This window comes from Pezoporus flaviventris, unplaced genomic scaffold, assembly GCF_033815535.1.
Source record: "Pezoporus flaviventris isolate CSIRO_AGI_PZ_B2104156 unplaced genomic scaffold, CSIRO_AGI_Pfla_v1 ptg000023l, whole genome shotgun sequence".
Classification (NCBI taxonomy): domain Eukaryota; kingdom Metazoa; phylum Chordata; class Aves; order Psittaciformes; family Psittacidae; genus Pezoporus; species Pezoporus flaviventris.
This window is the reverse complement of record NW_026892571.1, coordinates 14,866,302-14,878,619: the sequence shown is the minus strand read 5'-3', so window position 1 is coordinate 14,878,619 and position 12,318 is coordinate 14,866,302. Positions and strand designations below refer to the sequence as shown.

The 12,318-nt window shown below is 47.8% G+C and overlaps 1 protein-coding gene across 2 annotated transcripts in view; it reads right to left on the bottom strand.

The window, feature by feature from the left end:
- Positions 1-12,318, bottom strand: part of MGAT4B (alpha-1,3-mannosyl-glycoprotein 4-beta-N-acetylglucosaminyltransferase B) — a 50,838-nt gene that overhangs the window by 10,457 nt on the left and 28,063 nt on the right. The window contains exons 2-5 of one of the 2 annotated variants that reach the window (XM_061456920.1): positions 5,176-5,355; positions 4,354-4,494; positions 3,398-3,531; positions 791-837 (exon numbers count right to left, since the gene is read on the bottom strand). In XM_061456920.1, coding sequence (XP_061312904.1) covers positions 791-837; positions 3,398-3,531; positions 4,354-4,494; positions 5,176-5,355 — 502 coding nt within the window. The remainder of the gene's footprint in view (positions 1-790; positions 838-3,397; positions 3,532-4,353; positions 4,495-5,175; positions 5,356-12,318) is intronic. The other variant, XM_061456922.1, reaches the window with a different exon arrangement.

The following is a 12,318-nucleotide window of genomic DNA, read 5'->3' as shown; positions in this document are numbered from 1 at the left end:
GAGGATACAGGGATATCGGCTTGGGATACAGGGCGCTGCCCTTTTGCATCTCCTCCTTACAGTGACTGTGGTCTTTTAGAAACATGCAATCATCGCAGGAGCTGGATGGGAGTCACAGCCTCTTCTCTCACCACCCTCTTCTTTTGCCTCCGAGCTCTGATGCTGTTAACGCCTGGACCAGCTCACAGTTAAAAATCCATCACTGGCTGTTGCTTAAACAGCCACAGATGAAGCTGCAAAAGCCACTAAGACTCCAGGACATAAATAGCAGCTAGCGTGAGAGACTAATGTAACTAGTGCCTGAAACAAGGGGAAAACAAACAGGCTGGAGCGGGAAGAAAAACGGATCATGGATTTTAAAGCAAAAGAAGGCAGGAGCATTCGGGTGTGCTTTCCACATTGCCCAGTTGCTCTGACTCTGCAGAGCAGGTAGAGGGCTGTACTAGACACAGAAACAAGTGCCAGGATTGCTGGAAACCTAAATCAATCCATCCTCTCACAACGCCACAGGACAGAGAGCGCAAAACGAAACAGCATTACTGCGTGTGTTACATCCCGCGAGCACAAAGCAGCCAACTGGAAGCCACACACAGGAGGCATTTTAGGACCAGCAGAAAGAAGCAGCAATAGCAAAGACAGCGCAGAGTCTAAGAACAGAAGAAAGAAAACAGCAACAAAAAATAAACCCAAAAGGGAAGCAGCAAAGTGTGTATTTTCTCCTTAAAGAAGCCGTTCCCTGGCCTCACGACAGGCACAGACTGTACAGCTGTAGTCACTTGGAACTGCTTACAAGTTTTTGATGTTTTCTGCCACTCCGGCTGTGTACTGCGGATCCGTCTGAAAACATAAGATAAGCAGTGTTAGAGGCTTCAGCCTCAGCCTGTGCTCCCCGTGGCTCACAAATCCCCTCCAGCACACTCCAGGGGGACTGCCAGCCCCTCTGCACCACCTCCATGTCTCCCTTTATCCCATTTAATCACTCTCCCCATGCTGATGGACTTTTAGAAGCCCTCCTTTATGGCCAGTGTTAACGAAAGCCATCACTCACCAAAGGACTCAAGACCCTGCACATCTTCCCCACGTGCTCTCTCCTGTAACTTCTGCCCCTGCCAACGCCAAGCGATTGCACAAAGTGTTAACTCCTGGACTATTTATTTTCTCCATAGAAACTGTCTTTCATCCAAGCAAATACTCTTGGCAGAAAAGGATCCCCGCCCCTTTTGTGAAAAAGAGGGGCCTATTTATAAGTGTGCATTTTTCATTTCAGGTTCATTTTGATGCTTTTCTTCCTAGGAAAACAGTTTCTTCCCACAATCAACCCGGCAACCCGTTAACAGTTGGGGGGCAAAGGCCATCAGTGCCGCACACCGCTATCTGCAGGCGAGATTAAGTGCAAATATAGGGACAGGCACCGGACAGAAACCATCTGCACAGTGACCGGGAATACAAAATCTAACAACAAAGGGCAGGAGACCTGCTTCCTGTTGGTGGCATTGTTTTGGGCTGCTGTATGGATCATGGGACTTCATGTCTTGGGTGGACCTGCAGACGCAGCATCACAGAAGCGGGGACCAGCTGCTGCTGTGCTTGGCGCCAGGCAGAGGTGAGAAGTGAGATGCTGGGGATGTATGTGTCAAGCTGAGGACAGGGTTTCCACACTGGAATGGTGACAAGGGAGCGTTTTCTCAAGAGGAAAAAGGTCCCTTTCCCAAACAGGGCTCAGGCTCCCAGTGGTGGATTGATTTCTTACGCCAGTGCTGCCAAGAAACAGCAACAGTAAAAACAAAGATAGGAAAGATGCTCCTGGCTTTGGGAGCAAACACACAGCTCCGCTCCAAGCACCTGGCTGCCACTGAAGTGGTTATCATGTGCTGGTGACAGCCGAGCTGTCCAGCTCACGCCAGGGCTCCCCTCCACCAGCCAAGGAGCCCCCAGCTCTCCCAGGCAGCCCAGCCACTGTGGTTGAAACTCGTGGTGGTTAGAAATGGGTCAGAAATGGGAAAGCCCCATCCCCAAAAGGACATTTGCTTGCTCCACTTATTGTCCCGAGTCTCCAAATTATCCAGTGTCCACTCCAGGTTCATACCACCCTCTCCACTGTTTACTCTTTATCCCACGAGAGAGGAACTCTAACAAGCAATGCCAAGTGCAGGTACACCAAGAAACACTTTGGGAAGAGGCACAGTGGGCACGGCCGTGGTCAAAGCTCGGTAAAAGGATGTTGTGTAGCTACGAGAGCAAGCTTGGCAAGAGAGGACAGCAATGGTGGTGGTGATCTGCAACGTCTACCATCGCCGTTACTGGGATATGGTGCGTGTGCTCCTGCACTTTACAGTACCAGAACTAAAGTATTCATTATTCACTTCCCTCATTACAGGTACCCCAGGAAGGTCAGGAGCTGCCATCACAGTGTGCACCTCATTTCCAAGTCAACTACAAAAAACATTACTGCCGTCCAAAACAGGACATGGTTTTGGTCAAGTTGCTTAAAACATCTCTTGCTTTAACTCCCCTGCTCTGAAAACAGCCATCAAACCTGTCCTGGCTCAAAGGGAAATGATGGCCAGGACTCAACATCATCCCGGCCACTTTAGGTTGCCCCCATCTGTGCACACCTTCCTGTACAAAATACCAGCCAGAGACCTGAAGGCCAAATGCTACTCAAAACATCACATTATGGGTAAATAGGCAGGAAACCCAGACATTTATCTCTGTTCCGCTCCCCGTAACATGCTGATAAACTGAGGTTTATCTTTCTCATCGGATTTCTGGAAATTAAGACAAACGCACTTCAGGCTCAAGAAAATAATCCTGAGGGGAAAGCCATGGAGAAAAATAACCATCTAAACCCATACACAAAAGCAGCTCTCATGGATTAATGTATCAAGGCTTTTTAGCCCTTGGATTCAGCAACTGATTCTGGGCTCCAGATACCAGTATGAAGAGGCATGCTAATCCCAGCCCCAAATCAGTGGACTTTGAGGTTCCGAAAGGGCGTTAGTGCTGTCTCACAGGTACACAGAGAAACAAAACTGCTTCAGAAGCAGGTCTGGGAGCTCCCCTAGACATGACCACAGGGCTGCTCCAGCATGTTTTGGGAATAACCAACCAAAAGCCATCCCAGTTTAGATGGAAAAGATAAATGCATGTGCTACACCAGCAGTTGCTAATGTTATGTGTTTGCCTGCTCACATGCTGACCCATTATGGCCCAATCAGTGTTTCATTATGGGCAGGATACACCTAATAATGCTGGTCAGGCAGCAGCCCAAGGCTGGGCTTATCTGCCCCAACAAGCAGCAGAGCTGACCTGCAGGTGAGCAGCCATCCTGTTTGGCAGACAGTGGGATGGGATGGGGGCCAGGGAAATGGGGTAAACAGGCAAAGCTCTGTCTTACCTCAGCAATGAGGACGACGATGACGGAGTCCTCCTTCTCCTGCTGAGTGAGCTCCGAGATGAGGGAGTTGAGGGTGTCGGTGAGGTAGGAATGCACCTCCCGCTTCACGCTGGGGATTCCCATCACGACAGACACTGCCCAGGGCCATGGAGAGATTTTAGAGAGGGGGGGTGTGCTGGGACAAGGCTCTTTGCTCTGCTCCTATGACACCTGCTTGGTGCCATGCTCCATCATTAAACACCAGCAGTGATGAGTAGGCTGGCGGGTTCCTGGGCTAAGCAGTGTTCCCATACTCCTGTCCCTCAGCCCAGTACCAACCAGCAGCACCCCAGTGTGCCAGGCTGGCAGGGCACCCTGGCAGGGCAGTCAGACAGACTCCTTTTCTCCCTGAAGTCTGGTGTCTAAGGAAACATCCCCAACCCCTCCCTCTCTTAGGGGCCTTTTCTGCCTGTGAATGGTAGCTTCGGGATCACATTTGTTCTCCAAATCCCCTCCATGGCCAGAAGCACATCAGTTTAAGAGTCAGGTCTTTGGCTTTGGGTTGGGATTTGGGAGCAGGGAGGAACTGTCTAGTAACCAAAGTCCTATTTCAGATGGGATTTGTCGCCTATGACAACTTGAAAGTCTCCATGAAACTCCCTGCAAACTATGCTTTCATCTGACCACCTTCCAGGCAAAGCCTAGAGCACTCTGGAGATGGAAAGCAGCAAAATATATCTGGCAGAAGCGTCGAGAACGTTTCAGTGCCAGTCAAGAGCAGACACAGCACTACCCCATAGACTCGCAGACGTGACATGGCTTACCCACCCCACGTGTCACCAAGGAAGCTTGCATGATGCATGCAGCCGTTCCTCCAGCCCTGCTCATATCCATACCACATCCAGGCATGGAGGAAAGGGGAGGGACAGGCACCAAGGTGAGGAAGAGCACCAGAAGCAGCACTAATTCCCATTTACCTCCAGTGCGCCCCTGTCCCACATGCACGGCTGGCTGCAGACTGTTCTCCTTTGACAGCAAATGTGGCAAATGATGGAAGATGGTGGGAAGGTGCAGCACATTCTTGTTGGTGATATTCCACAGTTTTAACTTGGTTTCGTCTTAAAAAGGAAAAGGGAATCAATTGCAAGGCACGGTAGGTAGGAAGAGATTGCAAGGCAAAAAGCCTTTTTGGAGCAGCCTGGCCACCCGAGACTACTGCTGGGTTATAAGAAATCAGGCCAACCTTTAACATGCTACCACAGACCCAATTAAAGTTCAGCAGGAGCCAGGAGGGCCTTAAAGAAGTCCCAAAATATTTGGGAAGTAGGGGGGAGAATGAAGATAAAATGAAGGTCAAATCAGATCTCTCTGTAGGGATCCAATTTTCTTCAACTGTGCAACTTAAAGAAAAAAGAACAAATAAATGGGCAAGGGGTGCTCAGCCAGCCTAACTCCCTGCCCTGCCCTCTCTCTTTGGATCCCCGTTTTCCATATGGATTCAATACAGCCATAGGAAAAGGCATGTATGACTTGCAAGGGAAATAAAAAGCTTGTAAGCAAGCAAATGGGCAAATCCTCGGCAGAGGTAAATCTCAGTGTTTAACGATGCCTGTGCCCCTCTAATTAAACAGGAGTTTAAGGGTTCCCAAGCCCCTCTGAACCCCACGATTTGCTGGTGCTGGGGGAGAGAAGAGCAGGTCCTGTCCGCAGCCCTGCGCACACGCACACACACCTCTCTACCTCCTCATTAGCAACAGCTTCCACACAGCCCGAGATCCTCAACGTCTCTGTTTATTCACCAGATAAGCTGCTCCAGGTCCGGTTTATATCCCGCAGGGCCTGCTTCTCCGAGATCGCCCTCTTGATCTCCTCCAGGACCAGGTTGAGCTCCTTTGAGCGCTTCAGGCTCTCCTGCTCGGCTGCGTGCAGCCGGTCCCGGAGGGCGAGGAACTCCCGCTGGTAGATGTCCACAATGTCACCTGCGGATGGAAAAAGAGAGAGACGCTTTCTCCTCTGGGCTCCAAAGGGTTTCAAGCCACAAAAGCGATGCTCATCACTCGTACATCCCCTACCTCCACAATCCATGTGGATTTAGGGAGTTGTGGTCCAGCACGCTGGTCGGTGAGAGGGGAAGAGAGAGGGCAGCTTAAGTCGCAGAACTACAATTAAAAAGCTACTCCTGTTTTTCTCTTTCAACTTCGGTTTCCAGGTCACATAGAAATGCAATCTGGTTCTCTGTGATCGAAGCACACAGCAAAGAATAAGTCGCATGGTAGTTAGTTCTTCACTATATACTCAGACAGGGGAGTCAGCTGCTGGCATTGATTTTACAAGCAATATTCTGCATCTCCCTCTGGAAGTTTGGGGGTGTGAGATGGTGACTGCTGGAGTGAGCAGCAGGGAATCAATCAAGTGAAAAGAGAACTGAAAGCACTGGTGGTGATGGCCTGTTAAAGACAAACCCAAGGAACATCAATATTTTCAATCACCTTGCTCCTTGCTTTGGATTCCTTATGGCATACAAAGGAAAGAGTTTTAAGAGCACAAGTCAAAGAGCGTTCAAGTGGGTAATTCCAGACAACCCCTGGACAGCATCTTGATGGTCTTCTACAGGTGGCACAGGGCATCTCATGGATGAGCATGAGTGATGGAAAGCAAGACAGTGGGAAGAGCAATGCGGCTGTGCAGGGACATGAGGGCAGGGAGGAGGCAGCACCTCCTAACCTTTTTGAAACATGGCAGGATAAAGAATGTCAGGAAATAGCTGCCTGGAGGCTTGTATAAATCCAAGTGTTTGGATACACACCTTAAGGATACATCACATATAAAATATATAAAAATAAACTTCTGATAGGGTAACAAAGCTTTTTCTTTAAACCAACATCTTATCAACATGCCTTTTTTAAGCAATAAAACTATTAAGAGCTTTCAGCTGGAACTAACTACACAATAGCTGGGAATGGAATCAGTTAGCTGCTAATGAACTTTCCTGGGCTGTTTTTTAACCCATTATTAATGAAACCACTCATTTAAAAAAAAATCTACTTTTATCTGTGGTCACTCCTGTGTTTTTAGTAAGGCTTTAACTCACAGGAGTTAAAGGAGTTACAAGTCTGGACTATACCCAGAACAGATTTATCCACTGACTAGTAGACCTTTAGCCCAGGGTCTACAGGAGAGCTAACGAGAGAGCCCACAACCAGGAGAGCTAATGACCAAAATCACTGCACTGGAACTTCCCAGCACAGGGCTAAATATACATCAGAGCCATTGAAAAAAGACACGCTGACTGCTTCTATTTTGGAGTCCGTAAAGAAAAAGGAATTTTGAAGATCAGACATACCCAGCTCCAAAGCAGTGAGTTTCCAAGACAACAGTGCTTCCCAGGCATGCTTTTGCCTAGGAAAAGTTTCCCCCATGGGTTCTCTTCCCCCTAAAAAAAAACCCCTTCTTAAAGATTCCCTGCTTCAACACCAGGGCACCCCCAAGGCCGTCTGGCTCCTATTAACCTTTCAGTGTTATTTTCAAAGCCAGTGGCACGTGGGGAGCGAGCAGAGGAAGTCACACCCGTTTGATGACTCCGTCCATCTGACAACACGTTATTCACAGAAGGTTAAGATACAGACACAAACAGGGCCAGTCCTTCCTTTTTCCTGTGTGGTGCCGCTCGCTTTCCACTCCCATTGAGAAAACCTTGGAGAATGTGCACATAAACAGGTTAACACCCCGCCCTGGGAGCTGCCACGGGAATTCACAGAGGGATGTCAGCCTTTAAATTGACTGCGTGATGAGCTAGGGCTTTACCTGCTGGCACCTCGCAGGCATAAGAATAAACCTTTCAGCTTCCCAGTAGTACCCTAGATTATAGGTTTTCCTACTTGTATCTTTCACGGGCTGCATCTGTGAACAGCAGCAAGGAACAAGTCTTCACTTTCTGCCTTTGCAAGACAGGAGGGCAGCAGGAATCGTGCCTGTGCAAGGCTGGAAGCATTTGGCTTTCAGCATACCAGGGGGTTACTATCCCATAGATGCTATCAAAGCCAAATCACAGCTAAAGGCTGCCATTAGATCTCGTCCTGCAATACCTGGGAGCAGAGTAAAGGCAAGGCTTTGCACTTAATGGCTTTTTCCAGAGCACTGCACTTCGTTTGTGTCGGATTTAGAAGGGAAATGTCACTGATTATTCCGTCACTAATGACCTGCCCGCCGAAGCCAAGAGCTGTACTTTTCATTAGAACTGCAATGGCGATGTGCAGTCAACCATTTACTGCTTTTCTAGCTAATGGTTGGAAGTGAAATTGTATTTGTTTCCACTGCTCTTGTCCTGTGATGTCTTCAGAGGCTTTCCATTCTTTAATTAAAATTTCATGAAATTTAAAAGCTGATCGATCGTGCCCGGTTCCGGTGACAGCTCCAACAGTCCGAGACAAAGCCCAGGATGGCTGGAACAGTTTCCCATGAATTTCCAGTAATGCCATTTTGCACTCGCCGGGCTGCAAAGACCCGTGGATGCGGATCTGCCGTCCTCACAAAACCCCTCAGCCAGGGCTCTCTGAAAAGCCACAAAGGGCATCAGAGGATAAATGGGGAGGGAACTGGTTCCCATCTCCATAAGGAAGGTTGGACACAGAAGTGATTTGCTGCTAATTAGGCTGAACAAATTTTTCAGCTCGTGTCAGTTCAGCACAGGCCCTTTACCTTTCAAAGCAGCAGCACTCCCTATCTACATATTTATTGTATTCCCTCCCAGCACAAGATAGCAGAGCTCTTAAAATATCTCCAGACTCAAGCACTGCAGGATAAAAACTCCTGTAGCTATAACTATATTAAAAGAAGACTTGGCTAACTTTTTCTTGGGAGATAACACAATGCTTCAGGCTTAAAATACACTGGTTTAATAAAGAAAGAAACTCAGAGTTAGGCAATTGTCTGCAGGACAGAGCTGGGAGACCAAAATCCTCTCAAACTTACAGCACACATCGTGCATGCCCAGTGCCCTGCAAATAACCCATTTCTCACCTTGTCATGCTTAATATTTGCACCCAACGGTCTTTTGCAAAGCTTGTCTTTAGAAACAGGCTGGCTCTAAGGCTCCAAGCGAGCATCCAGCAGCTTCAAACAGGCCAGAGAAGGCAGCACTGGGAACAGCTGAGCTCCAGCCTCCATCTGTCCATCCCAGCGCTATGGGAGTGGATCTGTGGGTGTATCCCTGGAGGGGGGAGCAGTAGCCATAGGAAGCGTCCAGCTGAGCATCACTCATTGACCCACAGCTCCCCCTCTGCTCCCTTCTCTGGCCCTGGCTGTGCCTGGCCACGGCTGCCAGCTGAGAACCCTCTGCTGGGTTTGCTGGGTGACAGCGTGAACTGCTGGTGAAGCAGCAGGCAGGGATGCTTGAATCGGTCCCTTCCCCAGCAGCCAGGATGCAGCAGCGTGCAGTGATGGGCACACGCTGGTAGGGCTCCTGGGGCGCTCCCTTGGAACCTTATAGGAGCTCCACAGAGCTGACCTGCAGCATTCCCAAAGGCTTTCATCCATCCAAGGCAGCATCCGTTTAACAACAAGTATTTCTCTGTGATGGAGAATTCTGCGGCTTCATTCTTATTTAAGTGACTATAAAGTGCAAACCAGGCTTGCAGAGGTCAGGGCTGGGACATCTGTGTCCACTCAGCTTATCCATTTTCAAATTTTGAGTGAAAGCAAATACCTAATCGGATCCTAAACCAGCAGATGGGCACAAAATCAGCCCAGTGCCAATAAAACCCCACCATGAAACCTCACAGCCCTCCATATCTATTTATGTCTATATATATCTCTTTATATATACAGTCAGGAATATTATAATTCTGTATTCTTCTGCATTACTCTTTCAGCTCACACTCCAGCCTCCCAGGGAACCTGCAGTGCATTTTAAACGTGTCCGTATTTCAGGACCAATTACTTCTGGTTTTGTTCTCTGCAGATAACCTCTCCCAGCAGAGCAGAGCCATGGCCAAAGCCAGAGCTTTCCCTCCAATTCAATCTTTTCAAAAGTAAATGCAAAGTCTTTGCTAGCTGGATTTGCTTCTCATTAGGAAGACTTTCAAGAGACTTTGTTTAAAAAACTCAAAACAACCCTCAAACCACTAAACCGTTTATCCTCATGAAATCTGGGCTTTGAGAGCACAACGGCACCTTTTGACCCGCCTGTTACAAGAGTTCCCAGGGCAAAAAGAGGCAGAAAAGAAAGTGCAGTCCTCAGTTCACACTGCAAAGGGAGCTGGAGCAGAAAACTAAACTGCCTACAGAAAATGTCCCTGCAATGACTATTCCTTTGTTTTACTTGAAGCACCCCTTCAATAAGTAACTGCTCCCGCTCTAGGACTTGCAAGGGCCTAAGGGGACTCCAGAGCACACAAACAATCCTTTCCCCATTCTACAGCACCTATGGAATCCAAAAATGCAACTGGTGAAGCCCAGGGAATGGAGCTGGTGATCCATCCCACCATCCCTGTCCCCATCCCAGGCTGCCTACGCCTGGCTTCGTCCGCAGCCATTCACAGGAACTCCTGGAGTTAGATGATGATTAGGGACTTTCTTCCTTTTATGTTTTGATGTTTAATGATTGATATAATGCTGGCACTGCTCCACACATTACACTCTAGATTGCCCTGATTGAATCGCAGCGTTCATTAGGTATTTTGCTAACAGAATTTCACTGGACCATTAAAATGGATATTAGAGGAGTTTCTGTACCGTATCGGTGAATTAAACTCAGCAGAAAAGGATAGTACTGCTTTACATGGAAATCTGACGGTTAGCGAAGCACACAGGTACACAGTCACTCTACAATAAACATTTTATACCACTGAAAACAAAATGTTGCCCTTTGCTTTTTTGGCTGTAGAAGGAAGAAAACCCCTTTAGAGACTCACCGTGAACTAAACCCGAACACAGCCTCCAAAAAGCCACTTGGAAGCAACTCTGCAGGGGTACGTGGAGCTACAGGTTAAATTGTGACACTAAATATGTCCTCTTAAGTAGCAGAAAGAAGTAGAGAGGATAGTTGAGCATCTAAAATACCCCCCAAAAGTCCTTGCCTTGCCAAGCAGGATGAAGATGGAACAGGTTTTTTCCTTCCAACCTGAGGAAAGCGTAACTGTGCTCCTGTTACATCGTCTCTGCTTCCATGAGCCAGCAGACCATCGTACCTAGTCTTAGACTCATCTTTTAAAATCATAAATATTTTGGCAGTATAGGATAGCATGTGTGCTACCTGAATAAGGTCCATTATGTAACAATCATACCAGTCAAACGCACTCCTCTGTGCCATTACTGTGCTTCAGCCTAGAGCCTGTGCTCAAGCACCATCCTGACCAGTCATGGAGCTATTCTGCAGCATCATGGTCTATGGCATGTTACAAAGAGGTACCCAGTGTCCCTACCCAGTAAAAGGCACTGGCTGCCTGGCTGGGTGATGTTAGCAGGAGTGATCAGCCCCGCACCATGGAGGCTCTCGCACTGCTCTGGGTTGGCTGCTGGATTTGAGCATCCCACTCTATCACCATCGTGCTGAACTAACACATCAGCTGGCACAAAAGGCTTATTACAAGTCAGCCTGCCTGACAAAATGATCCTCAAATAAAGCAAGCACTGCTACCAGCTGCAATCTGGTGGTGGGGAGGGGGGAGCAGGGCTTTCTTCTAATAAAGCCATTTAAGAAGAGCCTGTGGTATATTTAACAACATTTCAACCTTCAAGAGCTCTGCATAATGAGATAGAAATGCAACGCATCTCTCCACTGATGGTCTCTACCCAGGGAACATGGGCTCCCTTAAGTCACCATTTCTCGTTTTTCCAGCAGTAGGTTTTGATCATATTCCTGTTGCATGTCTCCTTGCTGGAGTTTAATGACTCAGCCCATATGCCATCAGAAAGAGAGAGGAAAATATGTATCACCTGCACCTTATTATTTCAAAGTAGGAGCAACTGTTTGCATCTGAGATCGAGTTCAGACAACATCCACACAGATACTTCCAAGAATAAGCTTTAAAGTCCTAAGAAGTAAGTTTTCAAGGCTAAGTAGATTTCCCATTATGAGCATGGTGAACCATAATATGGATGGTAACATAATTCCCCTTCCAAGAAGGAAAGCAGGACACAGGGATACCTATGCCTGGACCCCAAAAGCTCCCCAGGCTGCTGCAGGAGGGGTGTAGGCTCTAAAGCAAGGATGTAGAAACTCAGAAATTAGGAAAGCAAACAGAGATGCCCATCACCTATGCAGCAAATATCTTGGATCAGGATAGAGGAGGCAGCAGAAGCCATCAGACTGCTCTCAGATACCTGCAGAACCGGTTTGGGATCTCTTCCTGCAGCCCAGCTCCAAGGGTAAATCACACTGAATGATACAGAGAGCTCAAGATCACTGCAAATCCCCCGGGTTGTACCTGCTGCAAACAAAAGCATTGGCAGGTGAGGAAATCCCTGGTAGGCATAAACCACCCCCAGCTTCTGCAAGGGGAACTAGTCCCGATTTTTCCTGGGGTTTTATCAACCCATTCAAGGGATTTAACAAGGCAGAGAAAACAGCTGGCAATTCATTTTGCTGCAAAACAGCTAAGGAGGAGAACGGAAGAGGGCAAATACTGACACTGAGCTGAAGATAAAGAAGGCAGAATTAAATAGTGAATTTTCACCATAGCAAAAGGTTAACTATCAGGAGGAAGCCATATGGATTGGTATTAAACTCACCGTCTAATAGATTTAGTGAGGATCTGGAGAAGAAGATGAATTTGTGAAGTAGCCAAATGCAGAGCTGACACAAAGGTAAGCTCGTCAGAGCCAGAAAAGAAGCAAATGACCGGGAGAAAAGGCAATAAAATGGCAAATTGACATCAAGGCTGATGGGTACAAATTAATTGGGGGCAGGGGGAGCAAGGTACTTTTCACCTGTTTTTTAATTA